The sequence below is a fragment of the Octodon degus genome, unplaced genomic scaffold (assembly GCF_000260255.1).
Source record: "Octodon degus isolate 3935 unplaced genomic scaffold, OctDeg1.0 scaffold00265, whole genome shotgun sequence".
In the NCBI taxonomy this organism is placed as follows: domain Eukaryota; kingdom Metazoa; phylum Chordata; class Mammalia; order Rodentia; family Octodontidae; genus Octodon; species Octodon degus.
In genome coordinates, this window is record NW_004524841.1 from 2,369,173 (window position 1) to 2,385,709 (window position 16,537).

The 16,537-nt window shown below is 35.6% G+C and overlaps 1 protein-coding gene across 9 annotated transcripts in view; it reads right to left on the reverse strand.

Moving 5' to 3' along the window:
* The window catches only part of Mia2 (melanoma inhibitory activity 2), a 119,078-nt gene that overhangs the window by 38,893 nt on the left and 63,648 nt on the right, over positions 1-16,537 (reverse strand). For all 9 annotated transcript variants that reach the window (XM_023706595.1, XM_023706587.1, XM_023706588.1 and 6 more), the window contains 7 exons: positions 15,641-15,687; positions 14,679-14,769; positions 11,058-11,196; positions 6,505-6,606; positions 4,893-4,953; positions 4,138-4,173; positions 2,175-2,181 (listed from right to left, as the gene is read on the reverse strand). In XM_023706595.1, coding sequence (XP_023562363.1) covers positions 2,175-2,181; positions 4,138-4,173; positions 4,893-4,953; positions 6,505-6,606; positions 11,058-11,196; positions 14,679-14,769; positions 15,641-15,687 — 483 coding nt within the window. The remainder of the gene's footprint in view (positions 1-2,174; positions 2,182-4,137; positions 4,174-4,892; positions 4,954-6,504; positions 6,607-11,057; positions 11,197-14,678; positions 14,770-15,640; positions 15,688-16,537) is intronic.

Below are 16,537 nucleotides of genomic sequence, written 5' to 3' on the forward strand. Positions count from 1 at the left end.
CCACATGCCAGCCAGCCCCGCCCCCTGGTGGGCTGAGCTGGCCACACACACACACACACACACACACACACCACATAAATAAATAAAATTTAAAAAAATAAATAAATAAATAAAAATAGGCAATTACCTAAGTAATTTCATAAACTCAATGCAAAACACTTTAAATTTAAAAAAAAAACTTTAAATTTAGGAAAATATTTATTTATTTTTGGCGGAACCAGGGATTGAACTCAGGCCCTTGTGCTTCCCAGGGAAGCGTTTAGTTTACTGAGCCACCTCCCTGGCCCCAAGGAAAATATTTAAACAGGAACAAATTTCACGTAAGCAGAAGACATGAGCCTAAGAAGAGAGTTAACCATGTGTTCAATGACAGTTACTGTCCAAGTGTGAAATCCTGGATTAGTATACTTGGTGATACAACACCCAGGTACAGGTTAAGAGCATACGTGCTCAGGGCAATGGCAACTCAGAGTCACAGCATACAGCCCTCGTTATGGAACAATGTAGTCAGTAACGGAGAAAAATCACTGGCTCTGTGAAACCCTAACAGTCTAGTAATTTCACAGCATCCCTGTTCACATCAACTTTTTAAATGGCTGAATATAATCAATACTGCACATCTGGTAAGTACACAGATTTATACAGATAGTATTCCATCTGTGTATTACATTTAGTGATATTTTTATTTAATAAAAAATTAAGATCAGAGCATAAACAGGCATGCTGGCGTATGCCTGTAATCTTAGCACTTGGGGGTCTGAAGCAGTATTGCCACAAATTCAAGCCAGTCTGGGCTACGTAGTAAGTTCAAGGTCAGCCTGGACTGCAGAGCAAGACTCTTATCTCAAAAAAAAAAAAAAAAAAAAAAATCAGACTATATATACAGAAAGCAAAGCTTACGTTTATAATAAATAGCAAGAACATGCACTATTCCTACGGAGTTGCTGGTAAAAGCTACACTTCTACAGAATACTGTACCATGTTTCCCACTCACTCTGAGGGCTCTAGAGATAATACACAGCAACATGAAGAGCACTAGCCCAGCCAAATTAGGGCAATTCATTGGGCTTACAAGGTGTGATCAAAACCTCCAGTGAATATTTACATAAAATATTTTAAAATTTCTTTACAGTAAAATTGCCACTAATTCCTCTCAAACTCCTCTCCCTTTTTCCCACATCCAAAAGTTTATTTACTAAAAAAACATACACATGATACCATCATGAATAAAGAGTAGACCTCAGATAGCTAAGTCCAAAGCTTATATGCTTGTAGTCACACTTGCTTTAAACACCCTTATCCCATCATTTTTGTCACTTTCTGAAGCAGTTCCAGAAGTCCTCTTTTTTAGGTATCTTTTTGTAGCTGCCTGGACATCCTGAAGTGATTCAAATGTTTATGGCAATTTTTGTCTTATAAAAACACAACAGGGCCGGCCAGATAGCTCAGCAGACTAAAGCTCCTGCTTAGGCAGATGCAAGGACCAGATTCAATTCCTGGAATGTCCTACCAGCCCCACCCATGGGGTGTGCTGAGAGGGCAACTGAGACCGGGTATGGTGGCATGTGCCTATAATCCCAGCACGTGGGAGGTTGAAAACAGGAGGATCACTACGAGTCTGATCTGTGTAGTGAGACCCTGTAGACACTGTATTAAATACTTTTAAAAAATAAATAAATAAAAATAAAAAAGAACACTATAATGTCTCCTTATCCATCTTATTCACCACATCCGGCACCATGCAACTTCTTTGTGAAAAAATAACCATGAAAAGTAAGCATGTTGAATTGAGTTATGACATTGACAGGCAGGACAGCAAAACTAAAGATACTTCTCAGGAAAGGACTTGCAGAACTGCTCCAAAAGTGATAAGAATGATGGGATGCAAGTACTCAAAGTGAGGAAAAAACTTCTGAGGGCTAGCAATGGTAATGTGTCTTTTACTATAACAATCTTTTTTAAATTTAACATTAACTATACATTTGATCATATCTAATAGCATAAAAAGGTAGACAATTTAGTCTAGAACCATGCCTTTAAAAGTAAAAGGAGCTATACTGTCAAATTTGCTTTCACTTAAAATTGTGAATTACCCTTCAGAACTGACTTTAACTGGCCAAGTGAATTATGTAAATGCCTGCAAAAAGTACAGCTTAAAATTATGTTAGCACTCACTGCCAAAAAAACAATTCCATGTGTAAATCTTTTTCCAATAAGTAATGATATAATCAACTGTATTCTAACAATAATGTTACACTAATGAAATTTTAGTAAAATAAAATATTCTTTTAACTGTTAACAATGTAGAACCAAAATTATTTCTCAATGATTTCTACACAGTATAACATATTAACCGTTAGGCACAAAACTCATAATAATGTGGCAACACTAAAGAAATAGGACCAGGGAAATAGCTCAATAGCATAAGTGCCTGACTGGCATGTGCAAGGTCCTGAGTTCGATCCCTGGTACCACAAGAAAGACAGAGAATGAGAGAATGAGAGAGAGAGAATGAGAAAATGAGAGAATGAGATAGAGAGAAATAGACCACTTTGCTTTCCAAAACACTACCATTTAAATAGTGACTACTTAGAATATACAAACTGTTGTTAGTCCAGACATCAAGCAAAAAGAAACAGAGTTCTTGTCTTATGACTTTAAAGTCTTGTGGCATGGACAAATATAAATGACTAGTAAAGAACAGAATATTTGCCACAGTACATATAAAATCAGTAGAGCATGAATCCAAAAGGAGAGGATAAAATTAAGCAAAGAAATGCTTAATGAATACCTGAACTTATAATCATAAAAAAGTAGAAACAAAACTAAAGGTGCAAATCAGGCATGGTGTCACACACCTACAACCCCAGCACTCAAGAGGCTAGGACGGGAGGAATGTCCTGAGTTTCATGCTGGCCTGAGCTATATAAACAAGTTCAGGGCCAGCTTGAAATACACAGTGAGATCTTGCCTCAAAAACAAACAAAAAAAAACCCTAAAGGGTCATCAAATGAGAGGTTTTTTTATGAATTATGAAGCATTCATAGAAGAATATCTTTGATACATTGAGAGCAAGTTTTTTTAATGTTTAATAAAAATGTACTAGGCAGACATGCTGGCCCCACATCTGTAATCCCAGCACTCAGGAGGCTGAATCAGGAGGATTATGTGAGTTTGATGCCAGCCTGTGCTACAATAGCAAGTTCAGAGCCACCCTGCACTGCATACTGAGACCCTCCCTCAAAAAAAATATATAATTATATAATTATATTCAAATATATTATAAAACATAATTTAAATTTTTATTATAATAAAAATATATTGCATTAATCTTCATCAAAATACTTCCCCTAGCGCCTGGGTAGGCATAGCGCAGTGACTGGGGTTCTATCCCCAGCATGCCCTGCATGTCCTGCCCCCAGGGTGCGCTGAGATTCAAATGAGATGGAGGCATGGTGGCGTGCGCGCTGGTAATCCCAGCACTTGGGAGACTGAAAACAGGAGGATCCTTAGAGTCTGACCTGTGTACTGAGACCCTGCAGACACTGTGCTAAATATATTTAAAAAAAAAATACTTCTCCTTCCTTCAAATACATCTAGCCTACTGTTCTTTTTTTTATTAATACACATTTGCAGTACATAATATTACATCCATCTTGGGGAACAGATACATGTACATAATACATCTTAAACCTTTTTATGTCCCCATCTTCTCCCTCATTCCCTTGATTTTCTTTTTTTTTTTTTGGTGGAACCGGGAATTGAACTCACATCCTTGCGTTTGCCAGTCAAGTGCTTATCCTACTGAGCCATCTCCTCGGCCCCCCCATTCCCTTGATTTTCTAACAGCAAGTTATAAACAGTAAAATATAGTAATAGGATTTATTATTTTAAACATTACACACCCACACACACATACACGTTTATACCTAAATTCATTCAAGCAGTGCAGACAAATGAAAGTGATACTGATAACTATTTCTTTGTATATGTTTGAAACTTTTAATATGAATTCACCACTGATGAAACTAAGGGATGTTTTAAAAACTGCTATCAGTATTCCCACCTACTTTAAATGAGCAATATATCTCCTGAAAGGAATTTGACAAAAGAACTGTAAGAGAATTTAAAACTTACCCAATTATCGTGTGCTTTTTTCTCATGGGAAATAATCTGAAAAACAAAGGTATAAAAATATTCACAATTATTTTTCTTAAGTACAAATCACTTTATGTACTACCATGATTTAATGTACAACCCATAAACTCATAATACCCACAAACATCTTTGGGGAGACAGTAAACATTTTAAAGCATAAAAAGGTAGGCAATTTAGTCATGTGTATTTTCAGATACACATGACCTACTCTATTAAGACTATTAAAACAAAATCTGATTATACAAAACAGATTTTTGTCTAGTAAAGTTCTATTCTTTTGCAGTAATCAACTCAATAAGAGTTCCAGACTAACAGATAACCAAACTGGCTAAATATGAGACCCCAGCCAGGCATGGTATTGCACTCCTGTAATCCCAGGACTAAGAGGCTGAGGCAGGAGGACCACTTTGAGTCTAAGGCCAGCCTGGGCTATATAGTGAATTCAAGACCACTTTGAACTACACACAAGACCCTATCTTAAAAGAAAAAAAAAAAAAAATGAGACCTTGATGCTGATACATGTATTTAATGCATGTAATCCACAATTCTAAGGAAATAGGGAACTTTAAATATGATTTTTTTTTTAACATCAGAATCCTTAGCTCCCTAGAAATTGGTCCACAGTCACATGTCATACCTAAAGAGAAGTAAAAGGTCAAATAATTATATTCTTGCATCAATTCAAATAAATCAGAATTGTTTTAAATTACACACACACACACATACACACTTACCTGCCCTTGATAAGACTGAATGGTTCTCTCCAATTCCTCCTCAAGATCTTTGGCTCGTATTCTAAAAGAAACAAATAATTATCCTACCACAGTATTAAAATATAGTAAATACTCTACAAAAAAAGTTATTAAAATATCCAATACTCTATTTGTGTGAAAAATAACTCCAACTCTCAATTTAGAAAATTCTAAAGAATATTTTGTCTCAATGTAATTATATTTTTTAACAAATATATGGCATAATTTATTGATCCCAAAGGGCTCTTTTCTCCGCTTCTCTAATCCTCTCACTCAGTTCTCTGCCACAAGCATCCCAATTACCAGAATCCTTCCCCGTCTTTTTCTCAGGTAATTTGTGTTTTGATTCCAATCTCCTGTCTTTTTCATTTTCCTCATCTTTTTTTTTACTCTTTTCTCATGCAGCATTTAATTCCAGACAGTCAGATTTATTTCTCCTCTTCTTGCTTTTCTTCTTATGCTTCTCTTTTATAATTTTTATAACTCGGACTCAGAACTAAGAGAACATTCTGAGGCAGAAGGGGACTCTGGCCACAGTCTTTTTTCCTGTGGCTGTCACCATCACCTGAAGCTGACCTCGACAGACAGTGGGAAATTTTCTATGATGTTTCTTAGATTTTTTTTTGGAATGTGTCTCATTCTTTGATGATGCTAACATGCTGGTGCTCAAAAGACAGGCATAAAATGTTTAAATATTCTTTTTCTTTCAGACTCTACAGAGTTATGTCCTCAAATGCTGGTTCTTTTACAAACCTCTCCAGGGTATCTTCCCAGATGCATCCTGATGTAATCTGAACTTTAAGCTACCACATAGTTTTATCTGAAGCAAATTTGCACAAAGTATACAGTATATACTTTTCTTTTAAGAAACATGACCCTGGAAGATTTATTCAGATGCCTGTAATCTTAGTAGAATTCTAGAAAATTAACAACTTTTACCAGCTAAGGGGCCAGAGAGACGAGCACTTGCCCAGCAAGCGCAAGGGCCTGAGTACAGTCCCCGGTTCCACCAAAAAAAAAAAAAAAAAAACAAAACCTTTTACCAGCTAAAACATTACTTATTACCTTTATAAGATGAATAACTCCTTTCTGATAAAACCCAAGCTTACTCTTGGTAAGGTAAACCAAAATATCACAACTACATATGCTGGACACTATTATATCCTATTTCTTTTTTTCTCTATTTCTTTGGACCTAGTGAAGACTGAACCAAGGTAGTCTTATAACTTTATCAGGATGCTAACTGTGGTTTACTTTACTTTTTATAGCATATTGTGCAACTCATTAATATTGTATACATTCTTCCCACTTGAACCAAAAAGAAAACGACCTTAAAATTCATGTTTATAAATTTTTGATAGTAACATAAAATATAATTGTCCATATTCAAATATGAGGTTTAAAAAAAACATATACCCTTAAGAGAAAACATATTGCTTTTTATATTTTCTGTATTAATTGTATATGAGCAAGAACTCTGAATGAAAGCAATGAAATGAAATATGTCACTTGGTTTTGGTTGTTCTTTTTTTTTTTTCTTTTTATTGAATTTTCAGATATTCTATTCATCCCCCCAGAAAAGACTATTTAATACCTGTAGGTCTCCAGCTCTTCAGCAGCATGGCTCATCTTTTCATCCAGTTTAGAAAGTTTCTCATCTTTTTCTAACCGGCAATTTTCCTCTACTGTTAATTTCCTTAAAACAAGTGTTTTATTTATTTTAATACAGACCACAAAATAATCAAATACATCTTTATAAACTGTATGAATACTGGTGTTTCCTCTAAAACAAATTTTAAAATACCACTGCCAAATATCACATGCAAGGAAAAAGAAGTGTGAAATACTATAAACTCAAAATTGTATTGTAGGGCCAGCCAGATAGCTCAGTGGATTAAGGCACCTGCTTAGGAAAGCACAGTGATCAGGGTTCAATCCTAGGCGTGCCATGCCAGCCCTGCCCCCAGGGTGCACTGAGATGGCAAATGAAACTGGGCATGGTGGTACGTGCCTATAATCCCAGTGCTTGGGAGGCTGAAAACAGGAGAATCAGTAAGAGTCTGATCTGTTTAGTGGGACCCTGTAGACCCCAATAATTTAAACAAAAAATTGTATTGTATCCAATACAGTACTACTGAAAGTATGGTCTTGAGTTCACACCAGGTGTGGTGGTACACACACCTGTAATCCCAGCACTCAGAAGGCTGAGACAGGAGGATCACTCCAAGTTTGAGTCCACCCTGAACTACATAGTGAGTTCAAGGCCAGCCTGAACTACATAATGAGGCCCTGTCTCAAAAAGACCAAAAGAAATAGTTCTATATTAATTTATTAAAAAAATAAGGTTATAAAGATAAATGCTAATTACAACTATTATGACTATCATTTATCAAGCCTTATATGAAAAGTATTTAATTTTAGACAAAAAGTTATGTAATAAACTGTATTTCAAAATTTTTTTAACTGGTGACTAAAAATAGGGATCAGGTTTCCATACCAGTTCAAAAACAGTAACAGAATAAACCCAAAGTAAATAATATTAGAAGCAGTACTGGTCCTGTTTACTGGCCTAGTTTTTGGTTTCTGGTTTTTTTTCTTTCCCATAATTTTATTTATTTTTTCCCCATAATTTTATTGGTTTCTGATTTTTGAGACAAGGTCTCACTATATAATTCATGCTGGCCTTGGATTCACTGCAATCCTCCTGCCTCAGCCTCCCACATGCTGGGATTATAGGAATATACCACTGCACCTGGGTTTTCTTAGTTCTTTTAATAGTAATAATAAGTAATTTATTGAGCCATTAGTATGTACTATTAGTCTAGCACTGTGATGGCAACCCAATGGCATGTGTGACACAGCAAGTATTTGCATCACAAAAACCTCTAAAAGGTTTGCCATCACTGCTATAGCCCTTTACAGGTGTAATGACATTTAATTACTATAATACCTCCATAAGAAAGGTACTATTATTACTCCTATTTTATAAAAACAGAAATAAAGTACAGAAAAACTTAATACTAGATGCATTACCTAGCAATAGGAATCTGGTGAGAAATATGTCACTGGGCAGAGCCCCATTCTATGAACATCACAGAGTACATTTATGCAGATTAAGACAGTCACAACGTCACTAGGCAACATAATCTGAGAGCACCTTCACATATATGGTTCACACTGACCAATACAGCATTCTGTGCTGTGTGACTACAACTGGACCGAGGTAGAGGGCTCACATATCCTCTTTGTTACCCTTACCACTTCACATACTATCATTAATGCTGTTCTCTCAAGAAATACTGAACACAAGAAAACACATATGAAGTGCTAAACAGATGTCTCCTCCCTTTTATGATCTTTACAAAGAAATTATTACAAACTACTAGAGAAACAGCATAGGACACACTCTATACACTACATGCCTACTGCTTAGAAAGTACTCCCCTAGGGTAATCTTTATGGAAGCCCTGTAAGAAAATAAAAGTCACTGCCTTAGGAAAAGCGCAGAGGTAAATGGCACAAGTATAGAAGAAGCGGTGCCTCTACAGACTTAACACTGAAGATGGCCAGCAATTCTTTGACACCTCTCCCACTGAGACTTGAGCTCTTATTTACTCTCCCCTCCATTCTGAGAAGGCCTATTAAAGTTAGAAACCAAATGTGAAATGAGACAAAAGAACAATCATATCTTCACATATTTAAAACAACACAATAAGCTCCTAGGTTCTATATTTTTATTTATCTGCAATATTAAATTTGAAAAAGTGCTAGTAATGTAACATACGTCATGAAATCCATCAAGGCAGAACACAACCAAATCTACATTATACCATCTGCAGGTAAAAATTGAAATCTAACACTTTACTGGTTCTGTTGATTCTATATTTTGCTCCGAAGACTGACTAATAGCATTATTCACTGAATTTGAGCAGTAAGTAGCTTAAGAATATAGGGGCCGGGGAGATGGCTCAGTAGACCAAGCGCTTCCCTGGCAAGCACAAGGGTCTGAGTTCAATCCCTGGTTCCACCAAAACAAAACAAAACAAAACAAAAAGTTTAAGAATGTAATATATAATATTTTGGGAATTAAAAAATTTTAAATTAATGAATGAAATCACACATACAGGATACTACTAGGCCTCTCATTCTTGCTTTGAAAATCTATAGAAAATAACTTCTTTGAAATTTAAATATATCTAATTAAAATCCCCTATCAACCATATATACTTCTATGCAAATAAAAAAAATTACACTCAGAAATATTTCTGTCCATCTCAATCTGTGTCCAAAATCTATTTCCATACAGTGACACCTCAGTCCATGAGCTTAATTCTTTACATGGCTCTGGGTGCAAACTGAACTGGATGAGAACCAAATCAAATTCAGAAGTTAGGTTCAGTGTTGTCCTTATGGGGAAATTTGACATGGTTCTCATTTGATTCAGTCTGCAACCAGCACCATAGGAAGAAGGAAGTTTGTGAACAGAGGTGCCATGGTATCATCTAAATCACTTCAAAAGATTAGCTTACCCTTAAGCTTATTCACTGAAACTCTGGGGCTATATACTTCAGCTCTCCTATTTAATCAAATATATTTCGCTTCCATAGCCAAAATGGCCCACAAGTCCATGAAGAATAGTAAATCTTCACCTCGAATTTAATCCGAAGCACTGAGATATATAGCCTGGCAGAGAATGAGTCTAACCAACTATCCAACACCTTCACATCAACGGGGCATTAATATTTTCTACCAACTTACACGTATATACAGGGGCTTCTTATAATTTATGCTAGCTACACTCTATAGAGTTGCCATAACCCTTGAATTGAAACAAATACTGGATCACTGTTCCTAGGGGTACTATACGATCAGGGCCCTATTAGTTTCTGGTCACAACAACGTTATCAACCAATCAATATATAATCTTTTTTTTAAATTATTTATTTATTTGTGTGTGTGTGTGTGTGTGTGTGTGTGTGTGTGTGGCCAGCTCAGCCCACCAGGGGGCGGGGCTGGCTGGCATGTGGTGCTGGGGGATCGAACAGCGGTCCCTGTACTTTGCTTAGCTTAGCTTGTTCTAAGTAGGTGCTTTAGACCACTGAGCCATCTCACCAGCCCTATAATCTTGCTTCATTTTACTTAAATGTTTACTGCTGATTTATTAATACTGTCCTCACAGCCAACAGTATTACAACTCACGCCTAAGGAAAATTTATGCAACATGTATTTTCCCCATAAAATATATCACAGCCTTATACTTCAGAATACTAGGTATAGCACTTCAGCACTATGCTTGGAGAGAATTTTAAATAGATAAATCATAAAAAAAAGGCATAAAAGTGTAAAAGATGTGCCATTAAACACCACAAAAATGAATCCTATCAACCAACTAAGAGTTAAAACAAGGCTGGGGAAATGGCTCAGTAGAATAAGCACTTGCCTGGCAAGCGCGAAGACCTGAGTTCAATCCCCAGTTGCACCGGAAAAAAAAAGAAAAGAAAAGAAACTGCATCCAAACAAACTTCTTGGGGCTGGTGAGATGGCTCAGTGGTCTAAAGCACCTACTTAGAACAAGCTTAGCAAAGCACAGGGACCACAGTTCAATCCCCCAGCACCACATGCCAGCCAGCCCCGCCCCCTGGTGGGCTGAGCTGGCCACACACACACACACAAATAAATAAAAATTTAAAAAAAAAAAAAGAGTTAAAACAAGAAAGGCAAGGGACTACCTTATTCGGCTACCTTAGCCTCAGCTGGGCAATTCAAGGTTAGTTTTTAACATGTCCACAAATGACCACAAAAGCTCTACAAGAACTAATCTGAGGGGACCTGCCCCTTAGCTCAGTTCTTTAAATGGCTGCTTAAACAAAGCAGTCAGGCTCAGGGTGCTGTGGTTCGATCCCCACAACTCAAGCCAGCCAAACCTGCCCTGAAGGCATTCAGAGCAAAAAAAAAAAAAAAGAACTAATCTGATGGTTACAAATAAATTTCACAAAGTAGGCAAACTTGTACATACATACACAGTAAGATGAGGTGGAAAGATAGCCTGGGCTACAAGCTGAGTTCAAGGCAAACTTGAACTACATAGTGAGACTATATCTCAAAATAATAATAATAATGATAAAAATAACAATATAGTGTTCTTACCTGTGGAGTTTCCTTTCATTTTCTTGATACAGCTCAGTCATGACTTCAAGTTTCTGCTGAAGCCTCTGACGCTCACTTGTAAACTGAGTGTTTTCTGACTGCAGGGCTACTTGTTCAGTTTGGAGACTTTTAATATGCTCTAAAGACAATTTTGAAAACTCATAGAAATAAATATTCTGAGTGATACATTAACATTTCAGAAAGATAAACATTACCAAAAATAATCATCTAACTTCAAAAACAGTGGGATATCTGCATTTTGTTCATGTTAATGCTTTTGTAATATTTTAATTAAAGAGCTATACACTTTGTTCTAATTTTGTAATTAGTATAACCTTGCTACCCAACATAGTTACGTTCAATTTGGAGAAGTGGTGTACATATATGGCATGCTTTCCTTCACTTCCAATTCTCACCGCCCTCCTCTATCACCATGCCATCTCCAACAACTATCACTCTGCTTTCTACAATTTCTTTTATTTTACTCTTATGTCTTAAATTTGTCATATAGGAGAATCTGTGCTACATGTAACTTTTTATATATGATTTATTTCACTTAACTTTAGGGTGCCAAGTTCCATCCATTTTCTTTCTTTTCTCTCTGTTTTTGGGTACTGGGAATTGAACTCAGGACATTGCACTTGCTAACAGGCACTGTGCTGCTGTGCTATATCCCTGACCTCCACCCATTTTCTTGAAAATAACATAATTTCTTCATTCTTTTTGACTGAGTACTTAACATGTGTGTTAAGAGTGGACATTTTTCTTACTCCTGATTTTATAAGGATGCTCCCAGTTTTTCCTCACTTAATATGATAGTGTCTGTGTTTTTCTCATATGTGGCTTTTATCAATTTGAAGTAAGATTCTTCTGTTTTTTTTTTTTTTTTTTTTTTTTTGGGCCACTCAGCCTGCCCTGAGGACAGAGCTGACATGGTATGTGGTGCCAGGGATTCAACCACAGTCCCCTGCACTTACCTAAGCAGGCGCTTTAAACTACTGAGCTATCTCACCAGCCTCTTCTACACCTATTTTTATTAGGGGTTTTATCATGAAGGGATGCTGGGGTTTGCCAAAGGTTTTCTCTATATCTACTGATGTGATCATGTCATTTTATTTCAATGTTTCTATATTACATTTACTGATGCACATATGTTGAACCATTCTTGCAGTCCTGGGATAAAGTCACCTTGGTATATGATCTTTTTAGTAATCTACTGAATTCTGTGTGCAGGTACCCTGTTGGGAATTTTACAACTATGTTCATCAAGGATATTGGCCTACAATTTTCTTTCTTTTTTTTTCTTTGTTAAATCCTTACCAACACTTGGTTATCAGGGTTATGTTGGATTCATGGACTCAATCTGAAATCAGGAAAAATGTGTACAGTACTGATGCTAGTTCTTTTCTAAAGTTGTGGTAATACTCAGAGGTGAATCTACTGGATCCTGCACTTTTCTTAAATGAGAGTTTTTATTATCATATTTCTTTGCTTATTTCTGGTCTGTTAAGACTTTTGTGTCTTCTTGGTTCAATTTTGGAAGTCACACGTACCAAAGAATGTACCCATTTCTTCCAAATTCTCTGATATTGGAATATGTTTTCAAAATAGAATCTAATAGTCCTCTAAATTTCTATGGTGTCTTACAATTTTGCTTTTTCATTTCTAATTATAGTGATGTGAATGTTCTTTCTCTTACTAAGTTTGGCTAAAGGCTTTAAATTGTACTTATCCTTTCAAAGAACTCTTCAATTCATTGATTGTTTATACTACTTCTTCAGTCTCAATTCAATGATTTCCACTCTGATTTTTTTTTTTTTTTCCTTCTACTAGTTTGGGGTTTGGATTGCTCTTCCTTTTCTAGGATATTGAGATATAGAGTCACATTATTTGAGATCACTCTTTTTTTCTAATGTAGGCACATCATCTTCCATCCTAGAACTTTTATCATGTCACATAGATTCTTTTTTTTTTTTTTTTTGGGGGGGGGCTGGGGATTGAACTCAGGCCATTGCACTTGCCAGGCAAGCACTTATTCTACTGAGCTATCTCCCTGGCCCCATGTCACACAGATTCTGATGTATATCACCAATGTCATTTGATTTTATAAATTTTTAAACTTCTTCCCTGACTTCCTTTGTTACCTACTGATCTTTCAAGAGTGTATTATTCAATCTTCATATGTGAATAGTAGAAATGTTAACATATACTAATATAGCTTCCTTGAAAGTAGGGCTGACATTTTCTTCTGTGACATTCCTATGGCTTCCGTACTACACATTACACACAGTAATTTTTGTTTTGCTTCAGAGCCGAAGACCAAACCGAGGGCTTCCAGCTTGCTAGGCAAGCATTCTAGCCAAATCTCCAGCACCTAGCAATATTTCTTAAAAACAAAATTTTATGTTTTTCAAAGTAGAATAGCCAAACTAACACAACATGTGAGAAAGACAATAAATACTTTTTTAGTTATCTCCACATCTAGTAGTTCAACCTTTAAAGCTGTATTTTACTATAAATATAGTTCATGTGTTACAGAAGTATGAAAATACTGATTAAGTTAAAAAAAAAAAAAAAAAAGAATAAAAATCTGCCCAGAACCTCATATTCAAAGTTAACCATGGCTGACATTGATGACGTCCTTCTGGATATAAACCTATATGGTGAATTCTTTTTATTTTTGTGTAAAATGAGATGTTATTTATACTAACTTTAAAAAGCTTTAGTCTAGGCATGGTGGCAAACACCTGTAATCCTAGTGCTCTGGGAAATGAGGCAAGATGATCACAAATTCAAGCCCACCCTGTGCAACTTATCAAAACCCTGTTCCAAAATAAAAAGTTAAAAGAGGTAGGAATGTAGCTCTGAACTAAGCCCTGGGTTCAATCCCAAAAAACACACACTTATTTTTTAAAAAAATAATAAGTATTATCAGTAAATAGAAATGTTTTCAATTGAAAGAATTTACTGGGGCTGGTGAGATGGCTCAGTGGTCTAAAGCACCTACTTAGAACAAGCTATGCCAAGCAAAGCACAGGGACCTCGGTTCAATCCCCCAGCACCACATGCCAGCCCACCCGCCCCCTGGTGGGCTAAGCTGGCCACACACTAAATAAATAAATAAATAAATATTTAAAAAAAAAAAAAAAAAAGAAAGAATTTACTTTCACAGGTGTAACACTCCTCCTCTATGTGCTAATAAACACCTATTTATACTAAAGAAGGAAGCCACATACAGCAACTAGTACTACCACTCAAGACTGCTTTTGTAAGAAAATGATCAAAACTTCTACTAAAACTCACTAAATATGACACTATAATAAATGTTTTCAAACATTCCATTAATTTCTCATAAATATAAAAGCAACTGAGAAAGTTTTGCCAACAACAAAATTCTAGACTAATTTTCTACAAATACTCCCCAATAAAACTGGATCTCATCAATAAAATTATGGGAAAAAAATAAAATAAAATTGAAAAAAAATAAAAATAAATAAAGTAAAAGTCTTTTAATTCTTAAAAAAAAAAAAACTGGATCTTACCAAAATTGATTCAATAACTCATCCTCTACACAGAGATGCATTTACTTAGAAATATTTTTAAACTATGTAGACTATTTACCTGTAAGATCTTCCTTCGTTTTATCTACTTCAGATAACTGAGTATAAATCTGGTTTCTTTCTCCTTCTAAGGATTTTAAAGAAGCATTTAACTTTAAAAAACAAAGAAAAAACCCAACATTAGTCAGTTAAAGAAATAAAAACAAAAACCCTCACTATGCACCCCAGCCCTTTGGAGGCTAATTTATCACTCTGATGAAAACTGTCACTGAGAAACTATCAATGCCCCTTCCATCTCAGAGAGCTAGTAAAGTCATCGATAATTAATTCTGAGACAAGGAATGGAGAACATCAGTGAATGTTTAGGCACTGAAGACAATCACTATGTTCATTCTATTTACCTTCATCACAAGTCTTGACAGCCTTCACCTACATTACCAAGACCCCAAATAAATCAGCAAAGACCACAACAGAAGAAAAAAGTAAGCCAGAAAAAAAATGAACCCAGTATTTACTTCTAAGACAGGATATGGTGCAATAGGCATAAGAAAATACTTAGACCAAAAGAAAAAGAACGTATTAAAGGAAGTCTGACATAAAATATAGTACAGTAAACATTTTGAACATATCCATCATCTGAAGAAATGAATAAATTTGGAAGTTTTAGATTCTAAAAGTTATGAGTCTCTAAAATTAATATAAAAAGTACAAAGTGACAAATTTCTGATCATTTCTTAAGTACACTTACATGTGGACAATGAAATGGACGTTTAAAATAATTATTAGACAGGTGTCATGGAGCACACCTACACAATCCCAGGATTTGGGAGGCTGACACAGAAAGACTGCCACAAGCTCCAGGCCAGCCTTAACTACATAGTGAGCTCAAGGCCAGCCTGAACTGCACTGAAAGAGCCTATCTCAAAAAAGCAAAACAAAATAAAATAAAAACTGATTAAGGGCATACAGGTTTAATCTATGTGCTATTTCTTCATCCTTATAAAGTTATATAGTAATACAAACCTTAGCAGCATAAATCAATTTCTTCAAAGCTCCTTTTGGCTCATTATCTATTGTGAAAAATAAAAATATAATAGTTGGAAAAGCAGCACAATACTCCAAATATATCCAAATAACCATATTAGTTCACTCAAGTAGAGCCCTGTAATTCCAGAATTTGGTATAAGATAGAATGGTCTTTGTTCCCAGGAAACTAAACAATTAAAGTACCAGCAGTACTGTATCATTTTAAGAAGGCTCTTCTATGTGAAGTGCAAAAATAGAGTAATAACAAGAATTGAGCATTCATCTAAATACAGACCACGATCTCAATTTTTCTTGGATTATTACAGTACCCAAACTGAGTAGAATTATAGCCCAAATAAAATAACATTCAAGATTAAATTCTACTAGAAAAATAATTATTTCCTTTATGATATAAGTAAAATAAAGTAGACATAGAATTTTATAATAATCCTCCCTTACTTGCAGTTGCGCTTTTGGTGATTTCCATGTTATATAAGTAGTTGGAAAATATTAAATAGAAAATTCTATAAACAAAGTTTTAAATTATGCACTAGTCTAAGCAGTACCTAGCCCTGGAATTTCATGCTGACCTATCATTTCTTTCTAAGATGTAAATCATACATGTGTCCAGCACATCCATGCTGCATATGCTGTATGTCCCTCACTCTCTCAATAGTCATCCCAGTTATCAGATGACCTCCTGTCCCATCATGAGGAAAAGAAACCACATCCACAGAATTCTCCTCACACTATACCGTTATAACTTGCTTACTAAAAGATACACGTTAAATATTACCAAAGGGGGGCTGGAGAGATGGCTCAGTGGTCTAAAGCACCTACTTAGAACAAGCTTAGCAAAGCATCAGGGACCGCGGTTCGATCCACCAGCACCAC